The 27,089-nt window shown below is 29.2% G+C and overlaps 2 protein-coding genes across 2 annotated transcripts; one reads left to right on the top strand and one right to left on the bottom strand.

Moving 5' to 3' along the window:
• Positions 1 to 5,448: 5,448 nt before the first annotated feature.
• On the top strand, positions 5,449 to 19,219 carry LOC148197146 (uncharacterized). Its single transcript, XM_088093615.1, has 4 exons — positions 5,449 to 5,632; positions 11,249 to 11,369; positions 18,666 to 18,967; positions 19,059 to 19,219. The coding sequence occupies exons 1-4, from the start codon at positions 5,449 to 5,451 to the stop codon at positions 19,217 to 19,219; spliced, it is 768 nt and encodes a 255-aa protein (XP_087949741.1).
• A 2,162-nt stretch (positions 19,220 to 21,381) lies between these two features.
• LOC148197145 (uncharacterized) lies at positions 21,382 to 22,459 on the bottom strand. Its single transcript, XM_088093428.1, has one exon. The coding sequence runs from the start codon at positions 22,296 to 22,298 to the stop codon at positions 21,642 to 21,644; it is 657 nt and encodes a 218-aa protein (XP_087949554.1). The 5' UTR covers positions 22,299 to 22,459; the 3' UTR covers positions 21,382 to 21,641.
• Between the last annotated feature and the right edge of the window lie 4,630 nt (positions 22,460 to 27,089).

Raw genomic sequence — 27,089 nt, 5'->3', positions numbered from 1 at the left:
GCCCTTGTGTTGTCCAACTTGCAAAATTCTTCACTTTGAAAGTAATGAGTTGCAGCTGGAGCTTTGCCAACCATGAGTGGTGGCTGGACTTTCCTTCCCTATTCCTCTTCTTTCACACGTCCAACTCCATTCAGCCCTGAACTCATCTCCTTTTCTCTCTTAGCTCTTCCACTCCATAGAAGCCTTTCTTTTGAACGTGAGCTGCTGCCATGCTTCTCAAAGAAACCGTGAGCTTCCTTCTTCTTCCCAACTGGATGTGATGGTAGCTACAGCTGCTGGACATGTTTCCCCTCCTTCAAAGGCCGTGAGTGAAGCTTCTCTACGTGGCTAGACTGCTGCAAACTAGACCATGTAGGTAGCTGCAGCTGCTGGTGGAATTATCTTCACTTCATTCACGCTGCAAGTGGCTTCTCTTCACCTAAAACTCAAAGTTTGAGTATTTAGTACCTAAAAAGTGTACTTATAAGGTGACAAATTGTCATTTCACCTAATGTAGACTCATTCTAAGGTATGTGAACATCCTAACATGTCTAAACTAGTGGAATGAAGCTAGGAAACTTGTCAAAAGCAAAGAATTACCTAGCCAGCAAAGGTCAAAGTTGACAACATGTTATCTCACCCAAGTTGCTCATCTCATAAACATTGTTTCTTTCCTCCATCATGGGGTGCCAAAACATCACTTTCCTCCACTAAAACACCAGGACCAGCCTAAGACAAGATCAAAAGTGCTTAAAACTCACTTCTTTTAACAATGGTGACCCCTGTTCACCTGACTGAGTACCTGTGTTGGACTTTCTGTACAAAATCCAATTTTCTCTCGGGTAATCGTTTACAGTGTCCTTGTAATCGATTACAGTGTCAAAGAAGGTGTAAATTTGATTTCTAAGGCATAATTTGAAAGGTCTTTGAGTATAGATTCCAACAAAACAAGAATCAACTCATTTGGAGTTCGGTGGAGAAAGTTATGAGCAAAAGAACAAGCAAAGGTCAGAGTTGGCAAAAATATATGAAACGCTGACTTGAAACAATAAACTGTACCAACTCAAATGTCCAAAAATTACAAAATAGTAGTCATTGGAAAGATGTTTGAGTCTAGTTTCTAATAAAAAAAGAATCACATCATTTGGAGGTCGGTGGGAAAAGTTATCAGTAAAATAGCCAGCAAAGGTCAAAGTTGACAGCATGTTAACTCACTCAAGTTGCTCATCTCATAAACATTGTTTCTTTCCTCCATCATGGGGTGCCAAAACATCACTTTCCTCCATCATTGGGACATAATCACATCACTAACCTCCCTCTCCCACCACTGAAACACAAGGAACAGCCTAAGACAAGTGCAAAAGTGCCTAAAAGTCACTTTTTTTTCAATGGTGACCCCTGTTCACCTGACTGAGTACCTGTGTTGGACTTTCTGTACAAATTCCAATTTTCTCTCGGGTAATCGTTTACAGGGTTGGTGTAAACGATTACCAGACCCTTGACTGAGTACCCTCCATTATACTTTTTTTTTTCAGCTATTTGGTAATTACCGAAGGCTTTTGGCCCTCGGTAATTACCGAAGGCTTTTGGCCCTCGGTAATTACCGAAGGCTTTTGGCCCTCGGTAATTACCGAAGGGCAGAAGCCCTCGGTAATGGTTAGCGACAAGGGATTTACCGAAGGATTTTTGGCCGTCGATAGGCCTTCGGTAAACATCCATTATCGACGACTTTTGGCAATTTCCGAGGGCTTATGGCCTTCGGTAATGCCCTACTTTTTTGTAGTGGGTATTTACTAAGGTGATATAGATCCAATTAGGTAAAAAATCATGAAACTACTGGTAAGGATTGAGAAATTCAGAGAAAGTGGGAAGACAGGTATATGCATCTGAGTGGATCGATCGGGTTTTAACGGTAGTATATAAAGGAACTTTTCAAAATTTCGTGCCACTCTCCTCTGCATGCACTACTTCTCTTTAAGTTTCTGAAATCTTCTTTTCTTCTCCTTCTCTCTAAAATTACTCACTGTTGGTTCATCTGATCGGTGATCAGAATCTCCATAGGCGTTCATAAGATCAAGAGTTTCCTTTTCCACCGATCAAAGTCTTATTTAGAGCTGGTAAGTCTCGATTTCTTGAGCTCTTGTGAGATTCCGAAACATTTTGACACATGCAAGCCAAGTTTCTGGTTGCATGTGTTCATCAGCTTCTTCTTCCCATTTCTGATCACATTTTTGGTCTTTTGGTGGTCTATTCTCATAAATCAATGAACTATAGGTGTTCATAGGAATTTCTAGTGGTGATTGAGTCTGCAGTTGTTAAGCTTCGGTTCGGTCAAAGAGGTAAGGGAAGCTATAGTTAATTTAATTATGATTTACTATGTATGAATATGTTGTTTGATGATTATGCATGTGTGTAAGTGAATGAATTGGTATTCGGCATTGTTGGACGTATGCATGTGTGGATAATTTGATGTTGGCTTGATTAATGTGTACAGTCAAAACCTGTGGACGAGTTGGGTTTTCTGCATTATAGTGATCAGTCTGTTCTGTTAAGGAAGTGACTGGGAGAAATTGGTTATGGGATTCTTTTGATTGATGTTATTATGGTTTAGGTATATTTGGATAGGTTTGAATTGATTTATAATTCTAAAGTGGAGGATTAGATATTGGCAAAGATATTCTGGTTTGGTTAAGTTAGGCATTGTTCATAATTCTGTAGAAGTTCTGCAGAATCATGTAGAATGCCGAGTGGTTACTGTTGACCGCTCGGTCTTGTTCTGTGCTCGGTTATTAACTGGAGTTGGTCTCCTCAAAGTCCTACCAGTTCATGATTGTTCTGTGCTCAGTCTTGTACTAGCGCTCGTTCTTGGTAATGTTCGGTCTTGTATTAGCGTTCGTTCTTGGTAGTGCTCGGTCTTGTATTAGCGCTCGTTCTTGGTAGTGCTCGGTCTCGTACTAGCGCTCATTCTTGGTAACGCTCGGTCTGGTACTAGCAGTTATGCTAGTGTTAGTGTTAGGCTTAAGCCAATACTGTTCGGCCTAAGACCTAAGTGTTCGGTCTAAGCCAATAGTATTCGGCCTAAGATATAAGTGATCAGTATAAGATTCAAGCGTTCGGTTTAACTTTAGTATTCGGTTGTTCTAGTGTTTGGCCTTAAAACCGTGTTCGGCTCATGCTTGAGTCTTACTCTTAAATGACCGTTCGGTCATGTTCACATATTGAAAGTGTTCTGTCGTTCGGTCTTGTTCATAGGTTGTGTTGATCTTTTACGTTCGGTCGTGCTCAAGAATGGTGGTTGTTTTATTGTTCAGTTTGATTTTACTTAAATGTTATGGATGAGGAAGTATGTTGATATTGAAGTATGGTATGATATTTTTAATGTAATGTGAAAGAGAATTCCAAGGAGGAATGTCTCAGTGGAGGTTTTAATGTGGTAAAAGTATGAATATGGGAAGCTTAGCTTTGGCGTTCATCCTGACATTCTAATGGTCACAAATTCTCAAGTAGAGAATGGTGAGACATGTCATGAGAATAGCTGGAGGCCCTAGCCTGGGCGGTATGTTTACCTTGACCTAAGGTGAGGGATAACGGGCTAACCTCGTGTGGCAGCTGAGGGTGTTTCCAGTTACTTCACCCACGAGTGCACGAACGACCATAGCTACATATTTATACTAGTCCGGACAGTTAGAATAAAGTGGTCAATTATAACACGATTGTATGATTTCTATATATGCATGATTGTATTATATGTGTGTCTGAATTGCATGTTAACATGGTTAATTAAATTACATTATCTTACCCTTATTTTTCTGTCTTGTCATGTTGTCCGTTCGGTCGTTTACGTCCTTGCAATGATCACCCTGTGGGTGTGAGTAGAGTGTGCAGAGGGTTCTCTGGAGCAGGTGCTGAGCGAGGAGTCTTCAACCCCTTAGGATAGGTCCGTTCGGTTGATACATATCTTGTATGACCGTTCGGTTGATACATATCTTGTATGACCGTTCGGTTTGTTCTTATGGTTTGTATCAGTGTAGGATTTTATAAGTTTTAAATTTATGGTTATTTTAGGATAATTGTAAGTTAATTTTATTTCCTATAACTATTCTATTTCATTGTATATATAAGTACTCTTAAATATAATTTACAGCTATATTTTTTTTGGATGTTACACTACTATAAATAATACTATTACGTATTTCTTTTAGTATTTTTTATTATTTTATGTATACATCTTACTTCAACATCAAAGTATTTTTGGAAGTACTCCACCCTCAAACATTGAAAAAATCTTACCCGAACAGATCTCGAAATATATCAGTGGGTCAAAGGATACATCTTAAATTTATAATAGATTGGAAGAATATCAACCATGTTTCTCGCAGAGACCTTGTATACAAATTTTAACCTACAAGAACAATTAACATTATTTATTTATTTATTATTTTTGTAAAATGCAAAAAAAAATTACTTCTATCATTTAAGATAAGGACATAATTAATTACAAAGAGTTAAAACAACTGTCCGTAAATTTTTCACATAACATAGTATATTATGTGCACAAATTTTAATATTTTGAGCTGAAATAAAACTTGAATACACTTTTTTACTCAATATTAAGTGAAACGTTGATAAGTAACTGATATAATTTTTTTAAGCTCTCCAAACGCGTCTTCAACCAAACTAGGTGAGATATCTTATTTTTTTAATTCTATTAATATTAATATTATATTTTAATAAAGTTAAATTCTAAATTAATGTAAAAGGATAATTTTTTCTTAAAAACTATAAAAACTACTTTTAACCTTTCATAATAATTAAATATTTTTTTATGTCAAATTATAGTTAGTACTAAAATAAATAAGATTATTTTTAGTTTAGTCAACGTTACTATTAAAATAAATATTAAATTATTCAAATTGACATTAATCATATTTGATTTTAATATTTATATTTAGGTTTAATTGGTTCTGTCTACTTGATATCTACTTTTAAAAAATTTCAATTTCGTCTCGAAATGGTTTAATATGCAGTAATCAAGTCATTCTCTGTTCACATTGTTTCAATCAATAACGTTGACTTATTGTATATGTTGACTTGGTAATTCTATGATGTGGTGCCATTTTTTTTTCTAACATGTAATATGTAGGGCACAATGATGTGGAAATTAGGAGTGCTTAGAAAAATAGAAAAGGAAATTGATACAATACTAAATTAGGGATTTACACAACTTTGAACATAAAGGAAATTGGAAATTCGATAAGAAAGAGGGGAAGAAAAATTAGGATTCAATTCCCAGCGAAGTGAAAGTGAAGAATGGGAGTTTCATTGACAGTGGAATGGGTTGGATTGAAGATCAAAGGTATGCTTGTGTTGAATGTATGTGATTGTGTGTCGTTTTAGGATTTTTGACATTGATGTGGTGTTTCACTAATTGCATAATTTAGGGTTAGAATTTTATATGTTTTTCATGATATGGAGGGAGAGGGTGATTGTGAAGATGAAGTTGATGGAGAGGGAGATTGTCATTGTCAAGAAGAAGTTAATGTGGAGGGAGATGGGCACTGTGAAGAAGTTATGGAGGGTCTAGCTGATGTTGCCCAGGAAGGAGAGGATCTGCTTGTGAGAAGGGGGACGGTGATTGTGAAGAAGACAATGGGTACAAAAGAATGCAATGTGCAGAGAAGAACTAGGGCAAACCTCAAACTTCAAAATTCACCATTAAAAGCACACCTCAACAACCCAATTTACACTGTGAATTTATAAATTGTTACACTTAGATCTTCTATTTTGCCACGTCACCACACAATTAACGTTGTATATGAAAAACTAACGGGGATGACTTGATTGATGCACATTAAATCATTAAAGGATGAAGTTGAAACTTTTTAAAAAATGGATATCAAGTACACACATTGCCCGAGAAGTGTATCAAATGACCAATTAAGCCATATATTTATTTAGGTTAATTAGCGTGGACGTGTTAATGTTAAGTTATATATTATGAATAATGTATGTTTAGAACAATGAATATGAATTGTGGATTATTTTTAATTTAAATGATTAGATTTAAAATTGACAAATCTCCTCATCACATTTTTTTCTTCCCCACTTCTATAAATCTTGTTATATTCATCTTCTTTGTTCATATTTATAAATCCTTTTACATTGATCTCTTTCATCCACACATATCTATCCAATTTTTTTTCTCTTCATCTCCTTCATTCACATTATTGGTCTCATCTCCTTCATCCACATTTCAAATGGAGTCACAATAAGGAAAATCATGACTAAGTTAAACAAGGATATATGTTAGTAACCCCATTAATAATTAATCATTACCAACAGATTAAAAGTCATCGATAAAAATCCATCGGTAATTTTATGATTTTCCTATTGTGATTGGTGTAGTTAAATAACTTCAAATTTTGAAATTTTTAGTTTCTGCTAATGTGGTGTTGATTGGTAACATAATGGCTAGGGATGGCCAAACACGTTATCTCGGCTGGTTTTGGCCTGTCCAAAATAGGCCGGACTGGCCCATCATAAAAGAATAGGCCAAAATTTCAACCTATCCTGCCATAGGATCTGTTGATAGGCTCGCCACCTAAGTTTTTTTTTAATTTTTATTTATAAAATTTGTTTGTATATATACTTATAAATATTATTTAAAACATATTTAATTATATAGATTTTTTATGCTTTGAATTGATTAATTAATATTTTTAATTGGATAAATTAAAATAATTATTACATTTGCATGTTAAATTACTCTATTATAACATACGATGAACATATACTATACGCGTAATGGATACGATGCATATTTGATTTGTCGATACGTTTATTTTGAAACAATAAGATATGATACATGATATATATGTATATTGAAAAGTGTACAATAATTCTTAATAATGTTATAAATATATGATTTTTATTGTGTGAATCAAAATTAAAATCATATATATTAAACATTGTCAACATAAAAAGTTATAAATTATTATCATCATATAAATATTATTGTTTGATAGATTAGATTATTTATTAATAAGCACATATAAAGTATTTTAAAGAATCGAACATGTATATGTGATCTAAATTGAAGTATCGTTGTATAATAAATTATAACTAATAATTGGAACTTAATTTGTAGATGTTAATTATTTAAATTATAATAGTATTACCTACTTACATTTTTACAAAAATATAATATAAAAAATTTAATCATTTTAATTATTTTTCTTTTCATATTTAATTAAAAAAATAAAAAAATAGAAAACAAAATAGGTTAGCAAGCAAGGGGCCCACCAATTTGGCAGGCTAGGTGAGTCAGGCTAAAACGAACTGGTGAGTTGAAAATTCCAACTCAGTATGCCCTGTTTTAGCAAGTTAGCAGCTTAACTCGCGCCACAACCCATTTTGACACCCTAATGGTGGCACTGAACCCTAGCTTTAAAATCTCAAATTAGTGACATCTTCATGATAGGACATTGAGTGTTAATTTTTGCCATTGAGTACGCTCAAGTTAGAGTGCTCTAGTGGCCTTGACATTGAGTGCTCTCAAGTTAGAGATCCAGGGGTTGCTAATACTGAGCGCTAGTCTATGCCGTTGAGCGCTCCTTTGAAAATGACCCTCTATGAGCTTTAGAGTTGAGTTCACCTTCTGTTGTATGTTTTGATACATTGTCTATTGTATATTTAACTAGTTTTTGTGGTTGTAATGTTTTCTATTATTGTTATTCGTTGTTGTAATAGTGTATATAATTGATGTTGAAAAGGTTGTATTAGATATGAGTTTATGAAATTAAAAGGAATTCCATGGGAAAAATCCTATTGTTATCATTCACACTTATATATAGTAGAGTGTGTTATATGGTAAGAGTAGTATGAGGTCCTAGTCTGAAGGCAAGATAATGGTCTAGCACGTGAAGGAGATTAACCTCGTGAGTGGTAGAGTGAAACTCATTAGTAATGACTCTACAGAGCAATAGAAGCTTCCACAAGTGTTTGTCTTTAGTGATTTTGATGTTAATTTCGTTAATCCAAATATTGAGTCTAGTAATGTCTTTGATCTTGTGTCTACAAATGTGTAATGATATGATCATGTGATATAACTCTTTTATGCTTTATGTTATGTATTTCTTTTTTGTTTGCAATGATCATTATTTTTGGCATTAACATAAGATGTTTCAGGTTTAAATAGAAAAAAAAATAGTAGATGTAGTAGAGTATATGAATATAGGTTGTGTTCTTATTTTTTTTAGATGAATGTACTAATATAAATAGTAATATTATAGTTTTATCATATTTTGAGAAAATAGATAACTATAAAATGCAAATTTCATTTTACTCCAATGTTAAAGATTATGATGATATTATTAGTATTATAAAATACATTGCATCCTTCTCCATTGACCGCAATTATCTCTTTATACAATTTGTAAATATTCAAGAGAGTAGACATGTCTAATTTCTCATGTTGTTAGTAGAGTCTTAATCTTATGACATAAAGATCTTATGCAATTAATATTTATTGGCACTTTAATCAACTCACATTATATTTCCATAAAAAAAAAATATGACATATTTTAACTTTGGAGTGAAGTTATATTTTCATTTTCTTAAGGAACATAGAAAAAGGTTTCAGTTGACCCAAAATTGGACGAGGAAATCAAAAGCCAGGGTACCATAATACGATCTTAGTATTTGTACAATACATCAAGATAATACACATTACACCAGAGATTGAATAATGCATAAAAGAAGTGACTTTTTGGTGATTAAATTTGAATTAGGTTATTCAATAATACATTATGTGTTTGCTGGGAACATTTTTAGTGTCAATTTGTTAATGGCCGGCAACTAACAACCTAAGCATAAACTGGGAACAATTTAGGAATATAATGCGAATATTATCCATCAACTTCTAATCAGAATCTTTTGGTGCTTAGTTAGTTTTGGATTGGACCACACACTCTTTTCACTGCCTCCTTATTCTTTCAAAACCAATTTTCGTACCAAAATATAATATATATATATATATATATATATATATATATATATATATATATATATATATATATATATATATATATATTTGCATTTTTTTTTTGCAAGTGTCAAGTTACACCTATCAACTGCTCACCCAATACATATTTGGTAACCGTCATTAAATATATATAGTAAGGTTCATCAATTAAAAGAAAAGAAAGATAATATATTTGGATGCCCAAAATGGAATACAGCGTGAAAAATGAGAAAAACAAAAGTTCATTTATTATAATTGATAAGACGTTATACTTATTAGATTATGTGTGAAAAAAAAATTAAGTATTTTTTTCTTGAATTTTAATACGAAATTCAAATTTATTTTTGTTACAAAATACATTTTAATTTTTAAACTTTAAAAATAAACAAATCTAATTTTAACCAAATTATATTAAATTTTTTGATGTATCAAATGAAATTTTCAATTAAAATTGAAAACATACGAAACAATGTAAATAATTTAAATACTAATATAAAACGTGTTTGACACGTCAAAAAAATTTAAAGTAATTAGATTAAAATGACTATATCCATTAATTTTTAAAGTTTGAGATCAAAATTTATCAAAGTTATAGACATTAATTTGACGTCAAAGTTTAGAAACTAAAAACATATTTAATTCAAAATAATAAAATATCCAAAATCATTTATAATCAAATTTAACTAAATATTTAAATTTTAAGTGTGATAGTGAATAAACACCACGAAACAACTATATTTAAATTCATTTGTGTAGTTGGAATATATGTTGAATCAAGTTCGCAATTTTCAAATTCTTGCAGTGTTGATAAATATTTCACTTTAATATTTTTTTTTTCATTATGGAAAACTAGTGATGCAAAGACCATGAGTCTAGTCTTCTTTGAGTACAATAGAATCATCATGTGCTAACGATATTTATTGTGTTTATGATGTTTTATAGGATGAAACTATATTTATTTTATTATAAATTTTAAATAATTATAGATTAAGTTGAATTTCAATTTAAATTACTTTTATATTACTATCGTGATTTTGAGAAGGAAATATTTTAATGATATATATTTGAATACTTTGACAAAAGTTTGATATATCCTTTTTCTTTTTCATAAGTATTTGAACAAACATTTATAAATATTGTTAATAAAAAAATAAGTACCTCAAAAGGTGACATACTTTGTCATATAACAGAATTTCTAATTAAATACAAATTATTGAATTTAGAAGATTAAAAATAACGCAAGCAAAAAAATAAAGTAGTAATAAACTCATAAAATAAATAATATAAAAGACATTAAAACTTCTACAATAATAATTCTAAATTGAAGAGGATATCAACCCATATAAATAAAATGAAAGAAACCTATGTTTAAATCTATACACTAAAATAAAAGATATTTCAAACATTCACAAAATAATAGTCAAAATAGAAGGGATTAAAACCCGACTTAAAAAGACCTTCACAATATAAATAAGATATCAAAGTAATAAAATTCTACAAGAAGGGGTGTAACAAACCTGTATGCAAAGATTTAAAAAACTCTTGCAAATTAATTTGCATAGGATAAAAACCTTTATAAATTAAAATAAAAATCTCCACAGAATATCTTTTGTTTTCTTAGTGATGGTTTAAACTTCTAGAGTGGATAAAGAAAAAAAAATATAAAGAGATAAAATTTTCTAATAAAATTTTTATAATTAGTTTATAGATTTTTTTTCATTCTTTATCCATTAAAATTATATCTCTGAAAAATTTAAAGGTTTTATGATTTTTATATTTAATAATTTGATCTCTATATTTAACCATTTGATTCATTATTATATTATTCTAAAAACTACAAAGTTTCTATTTATAATAAATTATCAATTCTAAAATTATAATTTAGTAACATATCTATAAAAAAATATTTTAAAAATTGAAATCTTTTATTCTTTTTATCGGTTGAGATAAAACATCTATTTATAATATGTGAGAATCTAAATAATAACTTCAGGACAATGGTGGTTTTTTATAAAAAAGAAAAAATAACACTACAATATTTTATTAATAAAAGGTTTGAACTATAAAGATTTTTAATAACTTAATTTCGTTTCCAACTCATATTTTCATCTAAGAGACAATAGAATTAATCTATCAGGTGTGGAAAATCTTTTTCATATTTAAATTGGTTGATTTATTGTTTATAATTATGAGTGTGAGATAAATTAGCATGTTTGATTATTATGAATGACTGAATTTGGAATATAGAATTTGTCTTTGATACGCTCATATTGAAACTGTTAAAATTGAAGGACAGAGAAAAAGAAATTATGAAAAGAAACGAAAAACAAAGTGGAAAGTATGGTGATGCAAAAAGAAAGATATTGAGGTGCGGAAAGAAACTGGAAAAAGTAAAGTCTTCTGGAGTCTATCTAATTTTCACAGTAGCCCAAAGCCCAAATAAATATCATAAGGACAAAAACAAAACTTCATCATAAAGATATATGGATGTTTTTCAGTTTTAAATTTTTAAAACAATAAATTTATAAATTTTATGATAATTTACAGACTCTAACTCTTCAATTCTACTCTTATATGATTTAATTTACAGACTCAAATTGATTGAGAGTAAAAAAGTTTTCAATTGAAGAACCTCATACAGTGTCAGCATTTTGTGAAATTTGATGTAGAAGTATATTTGATATAAGTACAAATATAGAAGTAAAAGAACATTTGACAAGAAAAATTATTGAAATTTGGGAAAATTAAATTTAAAGAAAATACAACTAGTGGAAGGTGAAAAAGAAGAAGAAAACTGAAAATAAAAATAAAATAAAAAATTAGAAACAAAATATTGATACTAACTTGGTTTAATAGTAAAAGAATGGATTACTAAACCAGAAATTATGAATAGAATCGTGATTAAGTGGATTGAAGAAGAGATAAATATGAGATCCATCTTGAATTCCACAATCAAATAGAGACATATTTTCTTCCTCCTTACCTATTATAAGAGATTCATTATCACCATGAAGAACAAGTATCAAACGATCACCTGCTACTTTCTGCTCACTCTCAATTTCCTTCTTCAGATCTTCGACTGTTGCATCATTCTTCACTTCAATGTAGCAAAGTGTTCCTGTCAAATTTTCCATCACCACTTTCATGTTTTAAGAATTATTATTCTAATATATTTCGACTACACCTAATGATCTCACATTCTAAGAGTTGTAATTTAAGACTGTTTAAATATTTCATCCTCTTAAATATCTATAAAAGTGTAACAGAATTTCACATTTTCGAGAATATTGTTTATTTATTTATTAAACTTATAAAACAAACGCAAACTTAGAAAATGATAAAACTTGAGTCAAAAAGTTCGTTTAAGTTTATAATGTTTGGTTGTTTTCAGTTTCTTTTATATAGTTAAAAAAACAGATCTAAAACTTCTATATCCAAATTACTTGGTGGTGGTTTGTAACATAATATTAGAATGTACAAATTCTGTTTACTTTATCCTTTATTTTTAAAAACTTTTCGAAAAAATTGAGATTATTTTTAAAATCTTCCTGTTTATCTTACGTAAAAGCATTATACAATTTTGAAATAAATTTAATATTTTTTTATAAAGTGGAATATAACGTATATCTACTATATCAAGTTGAAAGTAATTTAGTCATACTATTAAACAAAAATAAATCTAACTAGTATATATATAAGGTACAAATAAATTTATCTTCAATGAAAAATCTTCAACTACCTCTTGATCGATAGAGAACTTGCATAGAACCAATAAAGAAGCATTGCATTCTTATTAGATTAGGAAAAATTATTGTCGTTACAACATAATATATTTAAAAGTATGTGATAAAATTTCCCTTTAAACTGGTAACTAATAAATTAACTATTTTTGTTTAAAAAAATTACTTATATCAGTTCAATTATGCACACGCTTTTTCATATATATTTCGTAATCTTGAGAGTTGAATTGATTACTATTATATGTTTTTTATTTGTTTATATCAATATACTATCATATGATACACTTATGATAAAAAAATATTGAATAACGTACATAAAGAAAAGTTCAAAAATATTTCAAATATTAATAAATATAAATAAATACTTCAAAAACTAAAACCAAAATGATACTTTATTAATTACAAAAATTTTACTAAGCTCATACAAAAATCGTAATATTATTTTGCTTTAAAGACATAATTCAAGAAATAAAGTTCAAATACAAAAGTGTTTAACAATAAATAATGAAAAAAAAAAAGAAGATAAACAGAGATAAACACAACATCGAATTAACGACTCATGTTGTAAACTTAGGTTTTTGTAATTCTTTTAAAATACTTACTGTTGTGCATCTTAATTAGGCATTTTTTATATTAATTTGTTTCATAATTGATAGAGTTTTTTTTTTTTTTTTTTTTTTTTTTTTACTTTAGAATGAAATGTTCATTGAGCTTAGAAGGAAGAAATCTAAGATAATTTAGGCCCTTTATTTTATATGACGTATACTATTATACAAATCAACCAAACTATGAATCAAGTAAAAACTTAGAAAAAGGTTGAAACAAAAGAAAAACAAAATTTATCAAACAAAAAGAATCCAAATGGTTTCACAAACCCTTTTAACTAATGGGTTTATTAGCTTTCTATCTTATAAAATTCAGATTGATTCAACCCTAAAATTCAGTACCATATTTAAAGGTACATAATCTTCTGTGCAAAATCTTAAAATACTCAATTTTCATATGTGTAATTCCTAATAAAACAACTAGTTGACTAAGATTTAAAATATATGTAAACAAATCGTATTAGTTTATATATAGTTGGTAACAACTTTTTGAGAGTTGCTCCCTCCACTACCACCAACCGCTCCCTGCACCTCTCCATACCATATTTGCCCTTCTATAAAACGAATGTCAACATCCGTTTCACCTTCAACGGATGTTGACATCCGTAACATTCATTTACATATTTTATATTTTAGTTTATTATTTTATTTTAAAAAAAAAAACTTCAACGGAACGGATGTGGCCACATCCGTTAACGGATGTGCCACATCCGTTTAATAGATTTTTAAAAAGTTTTTTATTTATTATTTAAATAATAATATATAAATTAAAATAATAATAATTATTTTATTAAATAAAATAAAATTAATTTATAAAAAATTAAATAATATTTATATATTAATTTAAAATATAAAAAAATTAAAAAACTAAAAACTAAAAAACTAAAAAAGGAAACGGATGTCGCCACATCCGTTAACGGATGTGGCACATCCGTTTTCATATATTTATAAAAAAAATTTAATTATTATTTAAATAATAATACATAAATTAAAATTAATAATAATTATTTTATTAAATAAAATAAAATTAATTTATAAATAATTAAGTAATAATTTTAAAATAATTAAATTATATTTATATATTAATTTAAAACAAAAAAAATAAAAAAGCTAAATTAAGAAACAAAAAAAGCAACGGATGTCGCCACATCCGCTAACGGATGTGGCACATCCGTTTTAATATATTTATAATAAATTTTTTAAATATTATTTAAATAATAATACATAAATTAAAATTAATAATTATTTTTTATTAAATAAAATAAAATTAATTTATAAATAATTAAGTAATAATTTTAAAATAATTAAATAATATTTATATATTAATTTAAAACAAAAAAATAAAAAAACTAAAAACTAAAAAACTAAAAAAGGCAACGGATGTCACCACATCGATGTGGCACGTCCGTGGAAGAATTTTTTCTTCAACGGATGTTGACATCCGTTGAAGAAAAGAGGTGGGGTGTAGGATATTTTAAAATATAAAGGATAGTTTTGAAATTTAAAAACAATGTGGTAGTGCAGGGAGCAAAGTGAGATGGTGTAGGGAGTAACCCTCCAACTTTTTTTATGCAAAAGGGCTTAAAAGGACAAATAAAGCTCGACAAGAGAAAAAGAGAAACAAAATTGGATCTGGCCCAAAATTGTATCATGCAAAATAACTCTAGTTTTTCTTTAATTACATAAAGTTACTTGTAATTAAATTAAAATAGGAAAAAATTTAAGTTTTTTTAATAATTAGAAAAAAATGTGGTTTTTTTTATTAAATAAACCGATCTAAAAGAATAAAAGAAAATGCACAAATTCTAGTAAAAGTATTTTGAATTAATATCAGTACGAAAAAGAAAATAGATAAAAAAATAAAATAATATTAGTTTAAATATATGCAAATAAATAATAAAAAAATATAAAATTGGATGTTTACATGAAGTTAACTAATTTATTTAAAATGTTAATTTATGTTGTATTTTTGTGTCGAAAAAGATTGCAAAAAAAAAAAAGGAGTTCAATCTAAAACTTTTGAAAGAGAAAAAGATGTTACTTGTAACATCTCATAATCTCACACTTGATAATTCATATTTAATATATATATATATATATATATATATATATATATATATATATATATATGTGTGTGTGTTTTAAACTCAAATTTCAACTACAAACTCATAAATATAACTCGAATTCTTCTAATTTATTCTTCTATCTCTTTTTTCATTGACACTGAATCAGAGTTTAAAACGAATTATACAATCATCACACAAACACAAACATAAACAAGTAGGGTGAGCTAACATGCAATAAATCATTTATAAAACATGCATAATTACTTTGATAACTCAACAAACATCATATAATAATTATGTCAAATACCGTGATACCATCATACAACAATCGCACCATAGATACTCATCCCATCATACCACAATTCCTAATAGACACTCATCCCACAATACCCAATAAACACTCATCCCACAATACTCAATAGACATTCATTCCACAATACCCAATAGACACTCGTTCCACAATACCCAATAGACACTCATTCGGATGATACGTTGACGAGCGGTCACGGGAGGTTATGCACTTGTGATGACTTCTACTTCTTCTTACAAATGCACTTCCAAAATACTCCATACCATCCACAAGGTTAGTCCTCAACACTATGTCCAAAACCGGCACATATGCTAGGACCTCCTGTCCCTCTCACCACATAATTCATCCTTCTCTACTTGAGATTGGATGATTATTAGAGTATCAGGATAACCTCCAACAACAGGACCCTCAACATCAACATATACACAAATATCATATCATTACAGAATCTATCCATGAGACTCATACCATGCTCATATTCCTCAACTCATATTATACCATTACAAAATCTCCCCATAATACTCATATCATGTTCAGATGCATAAATTCAAATCCAATATAATAAAATACAATCATCACAGAAATCATACAAAATGAATATATCAAAAAATAAATTTCTTGCAACTAAAAATTTCTTCCTAACTCTTTCTTCTCTATTTCTCAAGATTTCTCACTTGATTCTTCCTCTCTTTGTGCAGAATAACCTCCACTCTCATGGCTATTTATAGTCCAAAAATTTTACTATTTAACAATTTTTTAATATTATTTATTATTTTAATATTAATATTATTTTATTATATTAATATTTTAATATATTAATATTTTAATCACCACTTGACATATCTGATCCCTCAATAATGACTTCAAACGTGGAGTGCTTATCCACTATCACTACAATTTTCTATCATTTAAGCTACTAAAATTTCTTATTTAGCTTTCCACATTTTATTTTTACATAAACTTATTAATTATATTTTCCATTCACAAAGAAATTTATTACTACTAGTAATAAAATTGTTACTATTAAGGTAAATATTTTTCATGGATCTTACATTCTCCCCAACAACAAAAAATTTTCGACCTCGAAAATTTTATACTTCAAGAAAAATATATATGATAGTACGATATAGATATATATATATATATATATATATATATATGTGTGTGTGTGTGTGTGTGTATATATATATATGTGTGTATATATATATATATATATATATATATATATATATATTAATTTATTTATTTAGTTTCAAGTCAATTACAACTTCTAATAGTTAAGTGTTAGTACATAATGATTATGGTAATATATTTTGATTCCTCAAATAATTATTCACAGCTAATTTAAATAAGATTTTAATAAATATGTAATTACCTCTTCTACATTGTGCATTTCAACATCATAATTAAAATTTAGAAATACAACACTTTTATGCAGATGAGAGTGGTTCTCGTTGGGTAACACATCACTATTTATTAGATTCTATTAAATTAAAGACGGAACATTTGTATTGGTGCAGGGTACAATTGTATAATCTGATCCGAATAACATTATACTTTCCCTAAACAGTTATATTACATATTCCGCATTATTCAAACCACAACCCTTTCAAAGCCCATACCTACTATGTATGAATGATTTTTACATGAATTTAATACCAGCCATCTCACGTCAGCAAATTAATTAAGGCGTTTAGACTTCATAGGAGAACATTCAATCCACACATGAATGTTTACGATATTATACTAGGCATAACCAATTTAGTACTCAGTTCATTTTTTATTTTTTTTTTACATTTCAACCAATTAAATTCTGAATTGAAAATTAATATGCACTAATAGTACTTTCATATTATTAATTTCCTCCTTACGGACAACCAAAATCATACCAACAAAGTATATATATAATTAACCTTGCACCTTAAAAGAGCGTAACACTATTAAACAGAGTATGCATTTCAGACAACATCTATTATTGAGATAAATGTATTCACATAAGTCATACTATGAGTTATATATATCATATGTACTGTATATTACTGTTAACTTCCTTTATGGGTTGCCTAGTCAATTCAATTTATACTAATTACTCTACATATGATATTATGAGTTACCTAGTCAATTCAATTTATACTAATTACTCTACATATGATAATTCACAAATACCAGAGCATTTTTTTTATTCTAAAAAAAATATAACAAACATCTAGCCCTTTCACAAATCAAAATACCATACACAAGAAATTTATCCAATAATTTCCCATACGTATACCAATATTATTATTATTATTATTTAAATAACCGACACTGTGAAACAACCAGTAGCAACAACCGAAACTATTGCTACAATGAAAATGTTTGGCTATAACTAGAGTATTCCTCCGCATTGAGCGACACTTGAGTCTCATAATGGAGCATGAGTTTGCTCTCCTTGAGTGTCCTAATTTTGTGAGGAACCTCTCTCTCTAAGTGTGACTTTTGTTTTCGCATTCTTGTAAGTGTTTCATTCTCTCAATCTTTCGTTTTGTTCCTTCTTTCCTTTAAGCTTTCTTTTAATCCATGTTCTTTTGCATTTACGTTCGTTCCTTGTTCTTGTTATACTTGTTTATTTGTTTTGTTATTTCACCACTCTTCACCTTTTTTTTATACTAATAAATTAATAATGGTGTATATAAGCTGGAAAACCGAAGTTAACCTCCCTTCGTGGTAGGATAGAGGAATTCAGATAGAACAATGCTACGTACCCTAAAAATTATTTTAACTTAAACAAATCATGGATATAAACTTGTTGGACTTAGATCTAGTAAGATCCTTTGCGAGGACCGGAGGATACATCTAGACTGGACTTCAAACTAGACTATGGACAAAATTGAGTTAAAAGAAAACTAATTGTATCAACCCTCTTTGACACAAACATAATATTCCTTCACTTTTGTCTCTTAGAAAAATGAACAAAAATTTAAAAAATTTGGACGTTCAAGACAAGCTGGGATATAAACGATGGAGTCCTACTAAAGAACAAGTTGCTCTACTAGAGGCCCTTTTTGCATATGGGATACGAAATCCAAATAGAGAGCAAGTGCATGAGATTGCATCGAAACTTAAAATTTATGGGGAAATTGGAGAGTATAGCGTTTATTGTTGGTTTCAAAATTATGGGTATAGTGAAAAGCAACGATGCTTGAAGCAAAGCACCACCACCACATCTTACTCTCCACTACCCCTCTTGGTACCTTTTATGAATGGTAAGATATGTTGTATTTTTTTTTTTACTTTTATTTATTTATTATTTTAATTATTATTTATTTTAACATTTCTAATTTTATTTATTTGGAGATCTTGCATGGATAGCGTTGTCGGTTCCAGATCAGGTGACGTTGGATCTTTTTCTAATCCCTCTCATTCCTGATGAAAGAGAGATTTCTCCTCCCCTACTGTTCCAGGTGAAAGCTCCTTCCATTGAGCTTTCCTTACGATTGCCTTCCGCCGAAGAATAGTCTCCTCGAGGAGACTACAATTGTCTTTATTTATTTCTATTACTATGGACTGTAATCTTTAACGATCACTTGTGATCGACTTTTGAACATCTTTATTATTATTATTATTATTATTAGTAGTAGTAGTGTTATTATATATTTATTTATAGACTTAAATCTAACGTAAACTAGCTAACCATCATTTTTTTTAAACATGGTTTAAAGTTGATTCCTTGATTCACGGTAAAGTAACTTTGCGTCCTTATTGTCAGATCTATCGGTTTCTTTTTATCTAGGAGTATTAATTTGTTTATTTATTTTGTTTAAGTAGTGTAAGATAGATTTTATTTATCACAACGGTAAGACCATCTTCGGTGTAATGGTTAAGACATTTGGTTTTTCAATAACTCTACTCATATTGGTGTTTCTTCCTCAATAATTCTATAGATGTTCAATCTTCCTTCCTCGGTCTGTACTAAGGTAAAATTGGACACTTGAAGAGTTGTATTGATTTTGGGTATTTACAAGACTCAAGCCAAAAGTGAAATTTTCAAAGGCTTAGGAAGGAAAATCTATAATTGTAAATTTTTACTCTGATGATGAAATTAATTAAATCTTATATTTTTCCTTGATTCATTCATTTGAAAGCGTTTAAACATATCCTACTTACCTATATATATATATATATATATATATATATATATGTGTGTGTGTGTGTGTGTGTGTGTGTGTGTCTAGCCGGTTTAACGTACAATGCTAGTTATACATTAATTAATTCACTTAATTAGTACCTACACTTATAATATTAAGACCTATTCTAATATAATTTAGTACACTTATCATGTATCCACACCATAAAAATTATAAATTCTACAAATCAATGACCAGTAATAGTTGAGACTGTATCAAACATGTTTATAGAATTGAAGTTCACTCAAAACAACCATGAATCGCTACACTGATACCATAAAACAATGACAAGTAGTATTTGTTCATCATGTGAATTATGAAATCATGATCAGACCTATACTAGACATAATGTATTTAAATTCCACATAGACTAATAACCAAAGATAATATCATGTGAAAATCAATAGCAAAAGATTGCCTTCATTTACCTAATTAATTTATAATCCATTTCAATAAACAATCAAACATATATGCATCACCACGAGGTTTTCCAATGTGCTTTGTCCTCACTCGCACACTTTCCGAAAAAACTTCCCAAAAGGTCACAATCCCTATATTACTCCAGGCTAAGCACGCTTAACCATGTAGTTCTTATGGGTTGGGCTACCGAAAAGCAAATGCATTTTGGTGATATGAGTAGCCAAATCAATCCCTTTAAGCTATCCTTCAACTGTATAGTCTCATACCTATACAATCTTTAGATCCCTCTCATTCCGTTGTATGTTCGATTCATCCATGTGTCCCTTCCACTGGAAGCCTTCCAGGAGCCGCTCCTTGTTTGTGCCCTTTGCACTTCGTGCCTCTTGCACCGGCGATCACTCCCCGTCCTCGTCAGTACCCGGGTGTTACATGTCCACCAGCTTCCGCTTGATTTGTTCTCGAACCACACCGTACTGAAAGAGGCTAGACTCTAATATTACTACTTTCTTAACCATGAGTTGGACAAGTCATTTTACCAAGAAAATTAAAATATATGACATGTGAATTATTTTAAAATATTTTATTTTTTTTTAATTTTCCAAATACATTGTTTAGATAAATACTTCTCTCACATTCAAATTTCCTTGTCCAGATAAAACAATTGGCTTTCTCAACTACTTTTCTTAAAATTCAAAAGTTTAATATTAAACTTTGCAAAAATAAATATCAGTGAAGCCTTGAATATTTAATAATTCAGAAAAACGAAAACATTAACATAGATATATTAAATAATTCGTTTTTTAATATTATGTAATAGTTAATAAATAAAAACGATCGTAAAATTAAATAATATTTAACAAAATACAGATATATTTTTGTGTGTTATAGAGGAAAGTTTTTTCAGCAGATATTTTGTGCATTGAATAAAGCGATAATGAGCATAATGATTAATAAAGACATCATCACTATGATTGCTATACTACTACTTGTGCATCTTCTACCTTTCTGCTCTGTTTTTCTGTCACACGAAAGCATCTCAAAAGAATACCAGAATGATAAGAACAACATCAATAATATAAAATAATTGGAATGCATGATTATTATTATTAATATGAATGTGTTCACTCTATCAATCAACAATTTTCGTGTGCTGCAAAGGGAAACACACCTAAAAATTACTATACATTCCTGAATTCCAAGAGTTTTTCACTTGATTGCAGGTGCTATAACATCAGAGCATCTCTGCTACATAAAGCATCAGAGTCAATCCATGTCGGCAATATAAACCAATCAGAAATGATCTAAATGCAAAGTTCCTTTCGAAATTAAGAATTCATAGCTTGAGTTTGGAGACGCAGGTGGAAGTGGTCTGAAGAGCTGATATGTTCAAAGAGATTGTGCAAGAGAGATAAACCTTGGCCTTCAGCCTGATAAACTTTAACACACTCACTTTCCCAGAAAGTTTAGCCTCTGATGTCATATTGAAGCCCCCACCTTCCATATCCGACATAAAGTTCGGATCTTTTAACAATAAATCTGTCTGAATGTCCGCAGTGGTGGTCACATTAGTGGTGCTTCTCGGAGGGTAAGATCTTGATTCCAGGGGAATTTTTCCTATAATGGTGTCGCCATATTTAAGATAGCCACTGGAAATTCTGTTCTTGAAAGTTGCATAGTTTGGGTTCTGAATTGTGATCACCAAGGGCAAAGGGGCAGTGCTTGAATTCGGTGAGAGAATTTGAAACTTTTCAAGGTCAACAGGGTTTACGTATACCAAAGGGTTCTTGGGCTTAAAGATGGCAAAAATCAAGATCATGGTCACAGCGATGAGGATCAAAAGTGAGGATACGCCGAAGCAGATTCTGATGCTTCTTTGTCTTTTTAAAAGTTTGAGGTCCCTGATGGCCATGGCTTCTGGATAATAGGGTTGCAAAACTTGCTTTTGGACATAAAACAGTGTTTCTGAACGGAGATGAAGCTCTGATCTCATCGTGACTTTATAGACGTGAAAAAGATTTAGGGATTGAGTTGGCAGAAATCAAAATCAAGGAATTGGATTTTTCCTAAATCTTAGGCTGTTGAATCCTGCGTAGAGAACAAACCCCGTGGACTCAAATTAATGTCTCCAACGACTCAAAGCTACGCATGCATTGCATTTCCGATTAAGGTAATGGCACCATTTCTATAAATGTACGAGGATTTATATATACATAAGAAAAATTAATTAGCTAAATAATGTTATGCTTCTTATCAATTTAGTATTAATTATTGGCTAAATAAATGGTGCATCCAATTGATCCTATTTCTTAATGTGTTCATGTTTTTTTAAACTTAACCCTTAGTGAAAGGGCAATGACATCAATCTTTGAGGTTACCGAAATGATTGCTTCTTTAAAAATTATGCATTTGGGTCAGTTGAATTCACTGAGAATATACAAACTTTTTTCATTCTTTTTTTCAAGTTTTATTTAGTGAGGATATTGTCCTATTTTAATTTAATTTTCAAGGATTAAGTAGTGTTGTATTATTTGAGTCCATGGTTAAGATGAATCATCTCTAATATTATTGATGGTTGTTATGAGAAAATTCATACGAAAGATATTATTAAATATTATCAATAAATTAAAGGTTACATTGTGATAAATTAATGTTATTATTATTGTCATTAATAAATTACAATAGTCATTAATATTATTAATAAATTATTATTTTCATTAATATTATTAATAAATTATTATTATTACGAAATTTGCTGCAAATACTAATTTGGATTATTATCGCTAAAACAATAATCTACTTTCTTTATATGCATCGTGCAATTATCGACATAGAAGAAACATTATGGTATGCACTTTATTAGCCAAAGCATTACGTTTTCTGATAGCCAAAATCATATTCACTCTGCCGTAGTAAGTAAACTTAAAAGAGAAAAGAGAAATCACTTGAAGTTTTGTTGACTTATTCCTTTATTGAATCAAAATCATGATATTTATTGTGTGATAATTCCTAGCTGGAATTTCATAAAACTTACATTTGCATTAATATTTTATTTAATTATTGATAAAAGATATGCTTTTATGATAAAAAAGTTTAAAATTTTAGATCTAATTCTTTTATACCATATTAACATATTCAAATAAAGAAATAAGATTCGGGTCTTTATTATATAACTCGTATACTATTATAAGATGGTGCAAAAAGATGGAAAAGTCGTTTTAATTATTTTTTTACCTAACATTCTAATTATTTATTGAAGGGAATGATACGATTAGACCCCTTTGGCACGTAATGTCTGTATGGGAGTGGATGCATGTTTTGTCTCTTGGCTGAGTAAAGGGCTCGTTGTAAGACAAGGTCCTAATTTTCTATCATAAATTTAATATATTGATTAATAAAACTAAATTATTGAATATAACCTAATCTTTCCCATCACCAACTTAATTTCTGAAAATGTAATAGTTTGTTAAAAATTGGGTTTTGGAATCGACCAAATCATAAATATAGTTCTTGGAATCGTACATTATGTACGTCCTTGAATTTGTAAAAAGACAGTCATATTGTTCCCTATGATAAATAAAATAAAAATATGGTTCAAAAATTATAATTATAAATCAAATTATTTTTTGAAATTGCGTATGCATATCTTTTATTACTCCATAATTTTCTTAAATTAGGAAATTTTGTCTTGAAACTAATTAAGGCTTTAGAATATGGTAATTGTGTTAAATTGAGAATTAGGTGTAATCAAGCATTTATAATTAGAAACCATTTTGTCTAGCTGTTGTAATTCCAATCACTGAATAGATTGCTAATTTATAATTTTAAAGACAATTTTTTCGCTTTAATTATTTTAGGACCAAGTTATGATGCATCCGGCTTTCAAAGACTCAAATGAGTGAGGATGTAAAGAATGACAAGTGCTTTATTAATTTATTAATATTTAGAAGTAATGTGTAAGGACTTATAAAATAATAAAGAATAGCAGTAACTTTAAAATATGACATTAAATTATTTTATTAATAAAAGTTATATTATAAATAAAGATTTCTAATAATCTAGTTTTAGTTTTATAAGAATCATTAATTCTCTAAAAAGAATTTAAAACATTTTTTCTCTATCTTTTCTTTGGATGTTTAGCTTCATCCTTCATTTTTTTTTAAGAATGGAGTACACCATAAGACTCTTGGTGGCAAAGTCTATCTTCATATGCGATTAGTTTGTCGAGTAGAATATTTCATCTTTCTTTTGTTCTTTTTAAATCTTTTTTATTTTTGTAATGCATGTGTGAGGTTACATGTGTCATCTTAAAGCTCTAGATGAATTACTATTTAATTATTGTTAAAATATGATCATATCATTGATTTAAATATTTTTTCTGTAAATATTGTCTTTTTTTGTGGTTAAAATTGCTTAGAGCAAAAGAGATTATGTTTTCTACTTATAAGTCAGGTAGCAGGAGCTAGATATTTAAAAAGTTTTGTTGAGAATGATGAATAGGTTGATTGATGCATTTGTTGCTATGATAAATTTAATTTAACATGTATTGGTTTTGTTTGATTGATGAATACAATTCTTTAATATACTAAATTTGTTGGTTAAAAGTTGAAGTGTATATGAGAATAAGTAAAGGAAGTTAGTTATCTAAAATTGAGTTTTGTCTAGTAGGAATTTGTATTATAAAATTTGAATTGGGATTGATTGTTATTAGTGAATGAGATGAATTTGACTACTTAAAGGGTTTATGAGTTACATTTATTAATTTGAATGGTTGATTCTATGTTTGGTGTGTTAACTTAATGCATCTTGTAATCAGATTTCGTAAAATTGTTGATATTGTCTTGAGTTAGAAATAACTAGAGAGGGATCATATTTGAGTATATCAATATTAGAAAGTGGATTTTAAGTCTAACTCAACCCCACAAAACCGACTTGTAAAGTGAGATTTGCACCTCACTTATATATATTATAAATTGGCCTTATCTCTAGTCGATGTGAGACTTCCAACACACCCCCTTCACGCCGAGGTATAAACATCTCGTGCGTGATAGTAGAAATTGGGTGGTCTGATAGCAGCCCGACAACGGGTGGAAACAGAAGAATGTCCACTTAGAACTCGCTAGGATAGGCTCTAACCATGCCTCTAATACCATGTTACGAGAAAAGAAAGGATGAAATTGTGTATATTATTCCGTAATAAAGAGAGAGTACAATTGATATATATAGCTGTTTAAAATAATATAAAAACAGAATATAAAAATAAAAACAGAATATAAATATATGAACATAAATGCACAGATATGAATAGAAAATAAATTAAATCCAATAATTAGATTGACAAATTGGTGTTATAGGTTAGCAACTGTCATTATGTGCTTGAAATGATTCTTTTTTGTGGCTTTGGTTGTTGATGAGGGATTTCTGTGTTATAATTAATTGTTTAAATTAGTGCTTCTTAAGCTTTTATATATATATATATATATATATATATATATATATATATATATATATATATAAAGTATATTAAGTGATCAAGAGTCAAATTGATCAATTAAATCTTATAGACAAATCTTAAACTTTTGGTGCAGTGTTGGGCACCCCTGCAGTGCCTCTTGGTGCCAATTAGACAATGGTTACTAACTTTAATTGCACTGGACAAAACTTTAGTATTGTTGTGCACAACAAAGTCAGTGATCTCACTGTCTTGTTGATGTTGGGTGCAACTTTTGGAGAACGCTCTCAAATCATTGAGTTTCAGTAGTAATGACAATAGGTTGGGTCGAATACAAATAGTGCTTACTCGCTACTCGACTTGTAACAAAAAAATTCAACTCGTTACCCATCCCTATTACCTATGGGATACTTATTTAAATGATACATGTTGGTTTTTAAAACCCGAAAGTATATTTGGATACTCAGGGATATTTAAAAAAAGACATTTTAGAACTTTTTAAAATAAAATATAAATAAAATTACAAAAATATAAAATATAATATAAATTAAATTTTAATTTTAATTAAATTTAATCTAATAAAATATTAATTAATTTTTAGTTTCAATTAAGTTTAACTTAATAAAATATAAATTAAATTTTAATTTTAATTTTTTGTATGTATAGATAGTATGATATATCACTTGACCTGTTTATAAATAAGTATTAAAATACCTACCATCCATGGGTAATAGATATCCGCACATACCAACTGTCCATCGCATATTTAATCTGACACATGTATTTTTTTCATCTCTAATTCTAAGAGGATTGTAGCGTTGAGTGTCGCCTAACTAGTACTTGACGCCATTAGAACTCAATTGCAAGGGCTTTTGAGGCTTTAAGCGCTTGGCGCAACTTTCCCAAGGTCGGGGCATCACCATGTTTTCTATTCTAAGTCATCTTAAAAAAATTGGGATTCCCGTTTTGTTAATCATTGGATCCACCTGAAACTTTAACAACTTGTCCTAAATACATGATTCTTCACTTTCTCATTGGGATATTTGATTTGAGGGTTGTGGTTAGAGTAATGTACTTTGTCATTTTGATGTACTTAATAGAAACATTGTATTTGAATATTATGCTAATGTAATGGAAAATAAATGATGAATTATTAACATTTAATTTGAAATAAATAATAGATGATTCATGCTATGATTATATATGTATGACATGTTGTGATGATTTAAGATTATTTGAAAATCTTATGAATGAGATGCGTGATATGTTTTTACTTGGTTATTTGCTTTTGACTATTTATCTTGGTAATATTTATTGTGAATTATATGTATA

Source organism: Vigna umbellata, chromosome 6 (genome assembly GCF_029865625.1).
Source record: "Vigna umbellata cultivar VRB3 chromosome 6, Vumbellata_1.0, whole genome shotgun sequence".
Taxonomy (NCBI): Eukaryota; Viridiplantae; Streptophyta; class Magnoliopsida; order Fabales; family Fabaceae; genus Vigna; species Vigna umbellata.
Note: the sequence above shows the minus strand (reverse complement) of the source record. Positions and strands in the feature narration are given on the sequence as shown.